The 15,554-nt window shown below is 34.9% G+C and overlaps 1 protein-coding gene and 1 pseudogene across 8 annotated transcripts; one reads left to right on the top strand and one right to left on the bottom strand.

Moving 5' to 3' along the window:
- Positions 1 to 1,549, top strand: part of LOC125470827 — a 57,065-nt pseudogene extending 55,516 nt beyond the window's left edge.
- LOC103942925 lies at positions 1,536 to 6,702 on the bottom strand. Of its 8 annotated transcripts, none has more exons than XM_048570557.1 (11): positions 6,551 to 6,702; positions 6,172 to 6,277; positions 5,588 to 5,664; positions 5,252 to 5,457; positions 4,382 to 5,164; positions 4,002 to 4,293; positions 3,527 to 3,736; positions 3,174 to 3,347; positions 2,671 to 2,871; positions 2,406 to 2,519; positions 1,536 to 2,178 (listed from the first exon to the last, which is right to left on the bottom strand). In XM_048570557.1, exons 4-11 carry the CDS (start codon positions 5,296 to 5,298, stop codon positions 1,834 to 1,836), a joined length of 2,166 nt encoding a protein of 721 aa, XP_048426514.1. In that variant the 5' UTR covers positions 5,299 to 5,457; positions 5,588 to 5,664; positions 6,172 to 6,277; positions 6,551 to 6,702; the 3' UTR covers positions 1,536 to 1,833. The 8 variants fall into 8 exon arrangements, with proteins under 8 accessions (XP_048426514.1, XP_048426521.1, XP_048426516.1 ...); XM_048570564.1 differs by having other exon boundaries at positions 5,244 to 5,457; XM_048570559.1 differs by having other exon boundaries at positions 5,582 to 5,664.
- Between the last annotated feature and the right edge of the window lie 8,852 nt (positions 6,703 to 15,554).

Genomic DNA, 15,554 nt, shown 5'->3' on the forward strand with positions numbered 1-15,554 from the left:
AATAACTTTTTATTCAATGGATTATTTTAATATTTAATTCGTTAGTGTGATATTAATTTTAGAAGAAAAAAACAACACAAGAGAAACAATTAGTGTTGAATTTATTATACTCGCCAATCAAGTTTTATTGTTATTTACTCTCTTGATTATCAAGTTTATTGTTCTTCACTCTCAATCTTAGACTTTTGACTGCAAACATTTAATACATTTGTGTCCAAAAATGTGAATCGTGTAATGTTTAAATAATGTTTGTATATTTATCTTCTTTTGATATTAATTTTTAATGATATTTGATGTGAAAATAAAACTTTTTATGTATTTAGCGAATTCTTTTTATACAAATCAATATACAAAGAACCAGAAATCAGAGAATTTTAGAGCCCCACTTCAAGGGCTCGCCTAGGACCTCAAATTCTCAGGACCGACCCTGAATACTGGCGTGCAAAATGGAAGTGATCACGGTATTGGTGTAGTTGAATCCTCACCAAACATCGTGACGGATTGCTCCCCGAGGCCATCCAGTGATTCGATACATGCTGAACCATCACACAGCGTTTTAGAAATGCAAGAAACGCATTCTACAGCGCATGGAAATTTGAATCCCGATGGTCAAGCAACCCAAGAGTGATGACATATAGAGCTTAGATACATGATGTACTAGAATTAATTTAACAAGAGTTGCCCTTGAAAATTTAAATTATCGGATTGTGTAAGATAATATAAATGCACTTTATTTGTATACTCAATGGGTGTTGTGGTTTACGATTAGGATAATGCAGAAATTAGGTTTGTATTACTTATTTCATTTTGTGTATTATTTGGGTTTGGATTTGACTTATTGGTTGGATTTCTTGCTTGGTTGAGAGATTTTGTTAATTACTTATTTGATTAAGATTTGAATTTACTTCCAATTAGGATTAGGATTCTTATTGTAACCTAAGTCCTATACACTATAAATAGGACCTTATGGATAGTCTATTTTTTGTGCCGTCACATGGTTTAGAGACTTTTCTCTAATTCGGTTTCAGGGTGGAGGTCGCCGTTTGGAATCATGAGTGCGTGGCAAACTCATGGCTCATTCTTTTGTCAATTTGTGAGAATCAATTTATGAGTTAGAGAACAATTTGGGAGAATCTTCTCCGTTTGTTTTGGGTTCTCTACTCATTGGTTTAGGGATTGTAATTTGTGAGATTTAGGTTGTTAGAGTTACACGCTCTTTTGTTATCTCCATTTGTTTAGTGAAATTCTTTGATGTGCTTCGCTCGTGGACGTAGACTTTACATTGAACCACTTAATCTCGTATGTTCTTATTTTGAGATTGTTTGTTTTTTCGCTTTTGCTAATGACTGATATTTGACATTTTTGTTAGAATTCGTTTCTGCTTGCGCATAAAAGTACAACAATGGGCCATGGGCAACAAATTCTGAAAAGAAAGACAAACACTATTAAAGCTACAGTGAAGGAAGAAATGAAGGCCCTGCTTGATAACTTTTTCGTTTTAGTTTTCACTTTTCGAGTCACAATAGCTCTTACGAAACATAATCTTTAATCCATTGAACGAAACTGAAGATTCATGATCTCTCCACTTGGGATGTATTCCAGATCGAGTTCAGTAAGTATGAAGTAATTTCGGTTATATGCTATATGATAACAAAATTAACTCAGTATAATATACGAAAAAGCTAATGGCTTTAGCCAATTTTGCTTAAAGACTTGAAATTGTCTTGATATTTGCCTCTCGTTATTCACAGCTCTGTTTTAAGTATTCTCAATACTTTCATAACGCAGAAAACCAACAGGTATATACACATCTCGAGTCCACTCGTTTGACGCTTAAGCAGACCACACCTCACGAAGGAGTTCATACCTCGCATTCGTGCAGGCATGACCTGCATGCTCATGTTTTCCGCTTCCATTTCCATTTGCTATGATAGTCGGAGTTAACGGTAATTTGTCGATGATGGATGAAAGAGGTGAATCCAACTCCTCTAGCTCTTCATCGCTGGTATATCCCTTTCTCTGTACAGCTGAGACGTCCCTTTCCAGTTGAGAACTTCCTCCTGCTTCTGAAACTTTTTCTGCCACATCAGCCGACGAAGGTGGGGTGTACACAACTGGTGCTGCTGTGTAAGGGAAGCTTCTTGCCGATTCACCTGACAATCTGCGCTCCACAATGCTCTGAGGAAATGATGAAAGGATACGTCAAAACTTTAACATTACTAATTTTGTTTTTTGCAGACTAGAACCTACAGATTTTGGTTCATTTCACATTTCATGTTAAACAGAAGATCCTTCAAAAAAAGTTCACGATAAAACGGTTGTTAAATGCTTAAAACCCTTACAGTTGTAGTTGCACGAACACATCTAGGCCATGGAACATCAAAAATGAATAAAAGCAAGTATACCTCGGCATTCAGTGCCTCCAATACAGCTCCTGGCACAGCATCCGGACAGAACTCATCTGGAGTGAAGTTACAAAGTATCCGCTTAACTAATGGAAGACTAATTGATGGGCAGACCTAGTAAACATGAAAGGAAACAAATTTAATCAGCCCAAAAGGAGAGGAGAAAACAATGACGACAGAAAATTCAGACAGGTTAGGACAGTCGGACTAAAACCAAAGCCATTTCCTTTCCATATATAAAGGCACTGAAATTACAAAAACTAACCTCCTTTCTGATTCTCGTATCAATAAGCAAGTCTTTCGGAAGCATCAAAAGATCACTCAAGGCATTCAGAAGAAGGAAGGATTTAGATTCACCATCGCCAATCTGCCTGTCATCATCCTCACCATCAGGGTGGTCTTCTTGCAGGGAATCATCATCATCCATGTCAAACAAATCACGTAGCCATCTAGACCAATTTCCAACCTGCACGACATGCAGCCTCCTCGTTATTTAAATCTTGCAATCACATTTTGTTTTTCAAATAACACCCAAGGATGTAAAAGTATTATGAGGAAGGTAATTCAAGCAAATGGTCAAGACGATGTTCACATGTACGGTTTTACGAGTAACTTGTTAGCTGTCTAAACCCCAACTAGTGGTTACGGGCACTAGGGGTTAAGAATCCTTTGGAAGATACTTTCACAAACTATGTGAACCTTTGAAAGGTAAATACTTCTTTCTGGTATAAACAAAAGTAAAAGAACAAGAAAAAATGAGATACATACGGAATTTTTGAGTTGTGCACCAGACCCAAAACTCAAGTCGCCAGCGGGAATAGGTAAAACCCTGGAATCAAGAATAGGATCCGATACTGGATCAGTAGGGATCTCATGGGCAGACTCACGCAGGATAGCATTGAACATTGCCACATCTAGCCTTGCAACACAGTGTTGCATAACCTAACCAGAAAACCACATCGAATTAAACCTCCATAGCATAAGGAAAGCTCATACAGTTGTTCTGTGAAGAATAAATGAAGATGAGAAACTTTGGTGGCTGAAATTAAATTCCAATGCCTGTGATGAAGAAACTTTAAACTGCAGAGGGATCTTTAGATAGATATTCAAGAATTCCATACCATTCTTGCCAAAACAGGTAAGCAGCCACATTTATGCCCTCCTGCTCGAACAGGACAGAGTCGTTGAGAAGCATCCTGAAAAGCATTTTTCCATAGGTTGACAGAAAAGCTACCTTGCTTCTGATCACCCAGTGCAGGTCCCAACAACCTTACAGACATCTTATTTGTGGATGAATTCTCAGCTGGAGATTGCATATTTGGAGTCAAAGCCTAAAAAGATAAGACTCTGGTCAGCAAACCGTAAAATCACATCAAAGCTACTCCAAATTCACATGTTTGGTGATAATTTAATTTTCAATCAAAACTAACAATTATCATTCAGTCTAAATAAGTTCATGTCTACACCTCAGGCAAAAAATGGCCTTAGACATGTAACTTGTCCATCAACCAAAATGATTGTCGTGATGTAGGGACCCAGGCCACCTTTAACATGTTAAAAGAAAGAATGAGAGGTTCTTTGTTTGTGTAGGTGTACCTGCCACCATACTGACTCAACGATCCGAGAGAAAATCCAGAATTCAACTTTTTCCAATGCAGCAGTGAAGGTTCCTGTCTCTTGCCAGTCATCAGCAAACTGCATAAAACCGTTCATTTGTTTATTACTGGAACTACCCCTCCATTTCAGTGTCGCAGACTTCACTTCATTTCTCTTGCTAGTCCCATTTGACTCCACAAACTTAACCGAAGGACTTGACTTGCTTGAAATGTCAAATGCTTGAGATATGATCTCCCTTAGCACGACAGTGTTTGATAACCAGAAGGTCAACCTTAACATACAAATGGAAAAAATGAACATCAGTTCCCAGTAATTAAGAGCATTTGTAACACTATGAACTATAACGTGATAAGTTTTACCTGGGGACATCATTGCCACAGGACTTTGCTATCAAAACAAGCCCTGATACAGTGTTCTTAGCAATTGTGGCTCGCTTGCCCTGAGTCCAATGCTTGCAAGCATGGATATAAAGTCTAGAAATGCGACGAGCCGGCGTGTGAACTTTATGCACAGAGCTCCCATGCTCTGGTACAACAGAGTAGAGGGAAATTTCAAGTACAGCAATTTCTCGCAGCTCTTCCTCAAGTTTCTCAATTCTCATTTCCATTTCGTCAATCTTTCGTTCCAAGGCTGTTTCAATCTCTTGTTCGCCATTTTCTTCAGCGTCTACTATTTCATGGTCACTTTCCACACTCTGAGCACCATTTGAGGCCCCATCAAGGATATCAGTTCCTCTTACCTCTTTAATAGGCTTATCGTCAACCTCCTCAACTGATTCTGAGGAAGGTTTAATGGGAACTTCGCTATCACTAGAACCGTTTCTGGTTTTAACTCCTGAAGGTCCATTATTCGAATTAGTGACTTTGTTGGCAGTGTGATGCAATCCTTTTGATCTTGACTTAACAGATTCACTACGAGACCCCTCCCTGTCCCTTGATCCAGGAGAGCTTTCTGAGGAATTCTTTTTTACAACAATTTTGGGTACCCTTGATACCCTTTCTACTTGCTCATCCTCATGGGTAGGTGAATCCCCTTGAGATGACATGGAATCCTTTGTTGTCTCGCAATCTGACACCTCGTCGTCAATATTCTCTTTGGAAGTCATTGGATTGGCATTCAGAGCTTGAGGCACCTCCTTAAACCTGTTGACATCATCCACATAATGATAACCAAGTTTTCGTTAACTTGAGAGAGCTCTGTGCCCGTGTTTGAATCACTTACTAACGTACTGGGGCTGGTCTAGCATAAGAGACTTTAGATTCTCTATCTTTTCCATTCAATGTCTTAGCGGTATTCCCTTGATTCGGCTTGTTGTCTCTCATTTCTGTTCTTCCAGTCCGCTTGGTGTTTTTAGTATTTGGGGTTTTCCTTTTGTCGATCTCTTTCATGGTTAACAAGGTTTAGTTCCTCCAGCCACAGCAATCAAATGAAAAGACTGTTACATGGAAGAAAACACAATAATCAACAACATACCAAAGCCCTTCTTCTAATTACTCTCTGTGTGACGGCTGGAAAACGGAAAACCAGCAATACATGCATAAAGCAAGCAAGGGGATTACAATTACATCTTATGCAGTGACTTCTTTAAGATTTCATTAACCAGAAACGTTGCACTGGACTTTCCAAATTATTTTCAGTCAGCCTGCAAAAAAGACATCGATATTGGTCATCAAACGGAGACTTTTACGCATTTTCCACGCAACAAAATCAAAACGGCGCTACAGTGAGCGCACTGGGTGCATCACACAAAATGCAAAGAAGAGCAAGCTTATGACTACTCTTTTCAAAGCTCGCTGCAGTCACACAGCCTTACGTTCATTTCTCAACTCCAAAAGGATAGACAAAAAATCAAGCACAAGGGCCAAACAAAGTTTGTTTACTCGTTGCAAGCGACTCGTAGCTCAAGTAATTAAGAAACACACATTCCTCTGTACTAGATTCGGTTCCCCTTTCCCAAATATCTCTCGTATCAAAATCAAATTTTGTTTACGCACCCAAAAAGAAAAAAATATATATCTATTCATTCCCAAAGCATAACTCACAATAATTGCCTATATATGCCCACCTGATGACGTGGCCGGATCCTGATCGTAGAATGTAAAATAGCGTGAAGTTTCGGTAGAGTGAAAAGAAACGGACAGCCACTTACCAGAAACATGAAAGGAGAAGATCCAACGCAATGTCGCAATCCGAGCGCAAAACGACGCCGAACTGAACCAACCAAACACCCGCGGAAGTCTCTCCGCCAGCCGGGACTGCACCAAACGCAAAAATAGAAAAACGACACGAAAGAGTGAGGAAATGCCAGAATTGAAGAACTCGAATTCCAGAACCAAAACGACGTTAGAATCTATAACCTTAAAAGAAAACGACAAGAGCTCGGTAAAAGCTTTAGTCTTTAGAATTCAGATCAGAAGATTCGGAACAATCTAAACGACGCGTTTTGGGGGTCGTGCCGTCTCCATCCGCCGGAAAAGGCCAGCAATGAGCACTAAAAAGAGTAACTGACAGTAAAAAGTTGTACGTACCGAAGCTTTTTTCTGCTCTGGGAGCTCCGGGATTATCAATAATTCCACGCCAATTAAGAGCGCTGAGTTAATGGGGTGTTTAATTTTGTGTGGAATGTTTTAGGGGAGGGAAGGTGGTGTTTAAAATGGAAGGGTGTGACTGTGCCAAGGGTACGGACATGGGGTAGTGGGTGACCGGGAGAGAGGTTGTCGGTGGGCGTTGGGTGACCAGGTAGTACCGGTTAAAGGGTTGCGCGTTGTGGAGTGTAAGGATTCGTTTGGAAAATGTTTTTAAATGATTGAAAGTGTATTTAAAGAAAATGTTTATGAAAATAATCCTTAATAAACATGTAAGTTAATCATAAACAAACACTTAAAGTATTTCTTGCAAAAAGCATAAGTTACGTGCTTATTGCAGGAAAGCACTTTAAGTGCTTTTGAAACTCGAAAATATTTTTTATAAAAGAGCTTTCAATCATTTAAAAGCACTTAACCAACAAACCCTAAGTATGACAATACGGAACTGCCATCGTTGTTTTTGTTGAATTACATTTACCCGATCGTGAAGTGGTAGTGGGATTTGGAACGAAAAAAATATTGTTAATCACCGGTAGAGGGGAGAGGGAGCTGGGGTTTGAATGGAAAAAAATTTCAATGTGTTCAGGACACAATTTGGTATACTAATTTATAATATAAGTTGTTGGACACTTTAAAAATAATGTTTCAACCACTTGTATTATGATATTTGTGACATATTAACGTAAGGGTAATTGGAATAAAAAAGCAAACGAAATTGAATTCCGATTACGAAATCCCGGTGTTTACCAAATATTTGGAAATAAAAAATTTATTGGGACCCACACAATTTTGGAATCCAACTCCAAATTTTGATGGAATTGAATCCCCTACAATTAGATGTTAATTGCATTTCAATTTATTGAGGGATCAGAATGAATTTTTCCTTCTCATTACACGCTCACAAAAGTTTTACAAAAATAAAACTAAAATTTATATGATTCAGTACTATTGCTACTTTGATTCTTAAAATTTTAGTAAATAGTTTTAATAGGAATCTGATTTTGATTATACCATATTTCAGCTTCTCTTCAATTCAGTTTCTTTTATTTTAAATACGGATTAGTAAACGAGTCTTTGGTCCACTAAACCGTATTCTTAATACACTAAAAAAATTCTTATTTGAATGAGCCATGATTGATGATTGTATGTGATTGGATGTGATGTGTCCTCTTTTATTTGTTAGAACATGAGGAGTGAGTGCGGATCGATTTCGATTCAATAGTAAATCTGATGTGATATTAGGAGACTATAAATTACTTGAAACCTCAAACTTCTAGTCTAATGCGATGTTGAAAGTCTTGTTTCTTAATTTGGAAAAGAAGTATTTAGGGTTCATTTGAAAACATATTTTAAAACGATTAAAAGTGTTTTTTGATAGAATGTTTTCGAGTTTGAATGTGTTTTTTGTAAGAATCACTTCAAGTGTTTTTTTAAGATTAATTTGCATTTTTACTCAGAATTGGTTTCAAAAATATTTTCTTTAAGAAAAGCGTTTTTAATCATTTAAAAGTACTTCCCTAATTAATCTCCATAAGTAGGGAATAGGTTGACAAAATAAGATAGGGTGGTATTTTTTATAAACAATGATATATTTACATTACAAGTGGAAAATAAATTAACATCAAACTCGTTGTACATGAAATTCAAACTTAAGATTTTTCACTTATAAATGAAAAGAATAACACTAAATTATTATATTAAGTATTTTACCATTCATATCTCCACCACATTGACGGTCTTCAACATTTGCAAGTATGTTTTCAAACATATTAAATGAGCAAAATTACATTATAAAATAATACCAAGAAATTATAAATTAAACTAGACGAGACGAATGCAAAATCGAAGAGGTTTTGAGTTGACTAGTTTATTGCTATAGAGATATTTTGGGTCACTCAAACCACTAATATAAATGGCTCGTTCAAAATTGTTTTTAAAATGATTGAAAACGCTTTTAATAAAAATATTTTTGAAATTAATTCTTAGTAAAAATTCAAGTGAATCTTAAAAAAAAAAAAAAATTAAATGCTTCCTACCAAAAAAAAAAACACTTATTTAGTGTTTCTAACACCGTTTTTTTTTTTTTTTTTATCACCTTCTCACATAAATTCTGCACACACAAAAAAAAAAAAAAAAAAAAAAGAACCATTCCTTTCCCAGCTTAGAAGAATGGTAAGACTACTTTCTATCCACAAACTGGACCACATCGACAAGAAATTTTTTAATATGGCCAAAATACGGGATAGAACACTATATATATCATTATGCAATGAGTTTTTATCACAAATGATCTTTAAGATTGATCAAACTCGTCATTTTGATCCCTCATTTTCAAAATCAATCAATGTCGTCCCTAACATTCACTATCGCACATCAATTTGGTCATTCCGTTAAGATTCCGTCAACTATTCCGTTAGTTTGTATGTGGGACCCACAAATCCAATGAGATGGTGACACGTAGATTACACAAAATAAGGGTTTTTATCATAAATGGTCCTTAACATTAATCCAACTCCTCATTTTGGTCCCTGAGTTTCAAAAATCGATAAATTTGATCCTTGACTTTCAATACCGCACATTAATTTAATCATTCCATTAAAGTTTCGTCAATATTTTTTGCCTCACTAATCCAATCATATGGTGTCATGTGGATTAACTATAAATAAACTATTTTTTTAAGATTTAAAACTAAAAGTAAAATAAGAAACTAAAAACCAAAACTAAAAGAAAAAATAAAGTCATCATCATCTTCATCAGGGTATGCTCAAAAAGAAAAGGAAGGCACCATGACACCATTAAACTGTTTGGCCTCTTGAACTACTCCTCATTCTCTCTAGTTGGTTATAATCCTATCAAGTTTGAATTGAATTTGGATTCGATTTTATCCAATTTAGATTGATTTTTTTTCCAATTGGGGTTGTGAGATGTGAGAAAAATGTCAGCACAGAATACTCGTCCGTTAGTTCACTCTTAAAAAAAAAAAAAGTTTCTTATAGTTTATCCATATGGAGCCATATGATTGGATTAATGGGACCACATCAACACACAAACGAAAAAATATTGATGAAATTTTAACCGAGGACTAAATTGATGTGCGGTAGTTTAAGTTAAGGACCAAATTTATCGATTTTTGAAACTCAAGGATCAAAATGAGGAGTTGGATCAATGTTAGGGATCATTTGTGATAAAAATCCTTATTTTGCGTAATCCAAGTGTCACCATTTCATTGGATTTGTGAGTCCCATATACAAACTAACAAAATCTTAACGGAATGACTAAATTGATGTGAGGTAGTGAATGTCAGGAATGACATTGATTGATTTTGAAAGTGAGGGACCAAAATAATGAGTTTGATCAATATCACGAACCATGTCGGATAAAAATCCTTATGCAATTGGAGAAAAGTGTTTTTCTTTTTTCAAGTGGTGTTCTTGCAAAAAACACATATTTGGTGCTTCTTCCAAAAAGCACCATTTTGTTATCACCTTCTTGCATAAATTCTACGCAAAAAAAAAAAAAAAAGGAACCGTTCCTTTCCCAGCTTAGAAGAATGGTAGCACTACTTTTCGGTCCATGGACCGGACAACATTGACGAAAGATTTTTTAGTATGACCAAAATACGAGATAGAACACTATATATCATTATGCAATTAGAGAAAAATGTGTTTTTTTTTTTCCAAGTGTTCCTTCAATTGCATAATGACACGTGTTCGTCTTGTATTCTGAACACACTTGAAAAATATCTCCACATCCACATCTACACAAAACAAAAGGAAGGGTTTCATAGAAATATAATATATATATATATATATATATATTGTCACCTTATTAAGCAGTGGTTGAGTTGGGGTCTAGTCCAATTTGGGTGCATACATATATAATTTTTTAGGTCCTACAAAATCTGTTTCTTTCCCTAAATAATCAGTGTGGTGAGATTAGTATTTATATCAACATGCTTACTTCTCTCAATTATTGGGTGGAATTGCTAAGAAGCCCCAACTAATCCTTAAATCACATCAGCATTATTGCTTTATACTATGTCATTTGAAGTTTGTCTTTGTTGTTTTATTTTTATTTTTTATTTTTTTGTTATAATTACTTGGTTCAAGTCATCGCAACCTAAGTTTATATTATTTGAAAATGTCATTAAAGTTTTTAGGTTAGAAATGGATGTTTCGAAACAGGGTCTCCAATATAGTAATTTTTTCGAAAAAAAAGATACCGCTAGACAAACATCGTGACATCATCATTAAACTTGCATGTGTTGATTCCGAACGAAGAAGGATGATTCTCTATCTTCCTATTCACATCTCCTTCTATCCCCTCCTCTTACATATTAATTTTTGTCTTATTATGACTATAAAAAAAAATCAATATAAGATGTTGACGTGATTTAACCGTGACCGTTCAAATAGAAGGGCATGAAAGGATAGAGAGATTAGGAAGGTACAGAATCCTCCTCCTCAAATGAAATCTTGCACAGGATGATTTTCCAAATTTATTAAATAATGGATCAAATCAAATATTTATTTATTTTTCCTTCAAATCAAATCCGTTCCTACACATCCACACTAATTAATCTGATCACAGAGTTAAACCTGAAGTTCATTAGAATATACAGACCTTTTATCTAAAGGAAATCCCTTTCTTTGTTTTTTTTTTTTTTTTTATTTATAAAAATAAGGATTAGTTGTAGAATCTACACCACATCAAACTTTAATGATCGAAATCGTTTCTTTTTCAAGTTGCACCTCATAGATCATCCTTGCAAAATATTAACTAAATCAAAAATATTTGCGGTATCTAATTGAGTTAAAAGAAATTGACGAACACTTAGTTTTCTAAGAAACATTGTAATTTCATTATAATAATTAAATAGACAAATAGTTTCAGATCGAATTAAATTTTTTTCAAGAATGTTGTATGAATCGATACTTACAAAATAGACAATTCAGATCGTTGAAATGCGTTGTGAGTGAGTACCACAATCAATCTTCATTTTTAAATAAAAAATGAAATCCCTTTAGATAAAGGGTATGTACACACACATATATAAGACCAATTTGGTGTGTCAGTATTCTTTTATGTGATGACATTTTTAGGCTTTCCACATATACATCACTTGCTCTGTCAAAAAATAAGAAGAAATTGTATAAACCAAAAGCTTTAAAGTGAGTCACCCAAGAAATCTCGCACTCGTAGAAAATGTGATTAACGGAAGCTTACTTAGTTTCAATTTCATAATTAATTTAAGAAAGAATTCAAGATAGACCCTACTCTTTTTTTTGGTGACACAAGCGATGGAGAAAGGGAAATTTGAACCTAGGACCTCTGGTGCAGGTAGATGATCGATCTTAGTCACTTAAGCTATAAATCATTTGTAGACCAAACAAATTCCTCTTCATTTGTAAGTAAGAGATTTTAGGTTCAATTTTCGCCAAATGCGAATTTAAACCACATTATTGCTAACCTATTATGAGATTAAGCTCACCCCCTCCCCCTTAGTGTAGATACTATCGTTTGTCTAAAAAAAAATATACAACAATGGATATGGAAGGTTTTGCATTCCAAAATGATGTGTATTAGTTTCAACTTTATTAATAACTTATAGTAGTGATGAAAATATCCGATAAATATGGAGAATAGACTTTTGTACCCTATTAGTGTATTATTTTATGTGACAAGTGATGTGTACGTGTTATTTTTTATACATATTTTGACACACACTCTGGAGGGCCTATTTCGTAACCTTTGACAAAGATTTGAACCATATGTATTTTTGTTTATCATTCATATATCACCATTGCAAAAAATTAGACAAATCTAATACCACAAAGACATTCGTTTCTAGATATATACGATTCGGCAAAAAAAACACTAAAACGAAAATAATCCAAAGTAATGCTACCCATACCACATATTTGTACACCATTTGTACTATCTCTCTAATAGAGATCTGACCCACCAACAAATGTGGGCCTCATCTCTATTAGAGAAATAGTACAAATAATTATACAAATATATGGTAAGAGTATCATTTTTGTTTAACCCAACATTCATATAGTTTCAAATTGGGGTAATTTTTGGTATACATAATTTTTAAGGGTGCGTTTGTTGCACCGGATTATCTCAGACTGGACTAGCTTTAGGGTCTAATCTAGACTAACTTAGAATAGACTAAGCTGGACTGATTTAGTGCAGTGTTTGGTGCAGTGTCAAACTAAAAAGCAAGATTCTAATATTATATTATTTAAGGGAGACTTTGGATGCGATCCTTAGTTATAAATATTCTTTGATTGAAACCTTGTTGGTTTTTAATTTTTGATCGAGGTCCCTGAAATTAATGTAATAATTTATTTCTATGTACGTTACTATATTTTTTAAATTAAAAATTAGAAATTTTAATTGTTTATATAAATGAGATTTTAAATTAAAAAAAAACCATAATTTGTGGGATTAAAAATATTAAAATATAAATATGCTATTGTGTGTGTGTGTGTGTGTGTGTGTGTGTGTGTGTGTAAACATGGGTACATTCATCAAAATTAACCAAAAAATTTATTGTATCAAAACATGGGTACATTCTTCAAAAGCACAAAAAAAATAATAATAAATAAATAAATAAAAGATATTAGGCTTAATAACAGTAGTAAATTTCTTCTATTAAACTTGACATGGATACATTTTAAAATCAAAGAAAAAAGAATGTACTCATATAAGTTTAAAAATGAATTAGAAAAAAATTGAATAGATTTTATATATTAAAAAAAAAGGTACATTTTACATATAACAAATTGGTATATTTAAGAATGAGTACATTTTAAGATTAAATAGTTTTACATGGATGGGTACATATAATTAGCTTGGGTACATTTAGCAAAATAAAAAGTACAGATAAAAAAATATATATGGGTACAAATACAAATGAACTTTAAAAAATATGGGCATAAAAAGAAATTAATATATGGGTACAAATTAAAACTTAAAAGAAAATTGGTACAAGTTAAAAAAGAATTACAAATTAAAAATTAAAAATAGGTACAAACTAAAACTAAAAATATATGATAAAAAATTTAGTCATAAATATAAATATACTAATTGTAACATTTTTAACATTAAATGAATATATTTAGAAATAAAAAAAAATATTTTATTATTGAAATAATTAATGATGTTATTAATACCCAAGGACCTTGATAAAAATTTGAAAAGAAATAGAATTTTAATCAATGAAGTAGTAAAAGGAAGGAAATTTCTTCATTATTTAATCTATAACTATAATATTTTATTATTATTTAATATAATCTACTAATATTTGTTATTAGTAATCATTTTCTGTTTTCTAGAATCATCTTCCACTTCCTCTATCTAAAGCCATTATCCTTTACTCCACCATTTCCTCTACCTAAACCTCCCAAATATCTCATAGAACTATATACAAATTTTTCCATAAATCAGACCCTTTAATCAAAACCCAAAATCTCAGAAACCTTACATCAGAACCCAAAATCCCAAAATAAAAAACCCTCAATCTCAGAAAACTCCATTCGCCATGGCCGTCACCTGTCAAGCTCTCCATCTTTGTATACCGGCGAAGGCCCAGGCGGATCGAAGGTGATTCAGACGATGGCGAGACAGTGGTGATGATTCTGGGGTCTCGTTCGAATGAGACGATGGCGAGAGAGTAGGTTCTCCGATTGAGGTTCGGGGCGAGGAGAGAGCAGTGGTAGCTTGGTGGTGATCTCGTCGAAGTTGGTGAGTATAACCGATGGTGACTCTCAGTATTCGTGAGAGTACAAAGCAGATAAAAGGCAATACGAAGGAGAGGAAGGGAAAGTCCTAGCAATACCGTGGTTTTTGGGGGGCCTGCTAAGAACTTTTTGTGAAAGAGTTAGTGTTAGTGTAGGCGAGTCCTATTTAATCCCATTAAAAATAGTCCCAGCTTGAAACAAACACAAGACTACACTAATAATTAGTCTATCTAGTTCAGTGAAAGACAATGAGGTCAAATAAACACACCTTAGGGTACATTTGTTGCACCGGATTATCTCGGATTGGACTAGACTATCTCAGACTGGACTAGCTTCAGGGACTAAATTGGACTGGCTTAGACTAGACTAAGCCGGACTAACGTAGTAAAGCGTTTGGTGCGGTGTCGGACTAACAAGCAGGATAATTAACAAACTCTTATATTATATTATTTAATTCATAATTATTAATATTTTATTTTTATCCTTTTTTTTTATCCTTTTATTCCTCCCTTGCCGTCCCATTCTGTCCCTCTTTTTCTCCCTTTTCCATTCCAATCTTTTCCTCCCCAGATTAAACCTCTCAATTCCAGCCTCTATCTCCTCCTTCCTTCTCGATTTCAGTCTGTACCTCTCTTTCTTCCCTTTCTCTCTCTCTCTCTAGCTCTGCGCTAGTCGAATGGAACCCTCACGGCTCCATTTTTTTTCAATGAGTTGCAAGTTTCTCAACGAGTTTTCCAACTAAACCTTGTCGGATTAGATGAGGTTTGCACCATTAACAAACTCTTCCCCATCTCTGGTCCCAGATCTGAGCTTTGCATGCTCGAATCTGTCATGGATTCGAAAGAACCCAAAGTGGTCGAGATTCCAAGCCATTTTTCGGCCACCTCTAACCACATTTTTGCCTCAATTCAGGTAGAATTGTAATCCCCTCACTCACATCTTCAATTTGGTATTTTATATGAAAATTGGTTGTGATAGTCTAATGGTTTTCGAGGGTGAGTGGTCGAGGAGTAGGGCGAGGAAAAGAGAAGGGGAAAGAGGGGACAATCTTAGCTAGTCTCATGGTTTTCGAGGGGTCTCACTAAGACCAGCTAGTCCCTGATTTAGTCTAGGCGAGTGAGACTTAGTCTCATTAAACCTAGTCCCTGTCGGGAACAAACATAGGACTGGGTTAACCCTTAGTCTTGTCCAGTCCA

This window comes from the organism of the source record quoted next, unplaced genomic scaffold (genome assembly GCF_019419815.1).
Source record: "Pyrus x bretschneideri cultivar Hongxiangsu unplaced genomic scaffold, Pyrus_bretschneideri_v1 Contig53, whole genome shotgun sequence".
Lineage (NCBI taxonomy): Eukaryota > Viridiplantae > Streptophyta > Magnoliopsida > Rosales > Rosaceae > Pyrus > Pyrus x bretschneideri.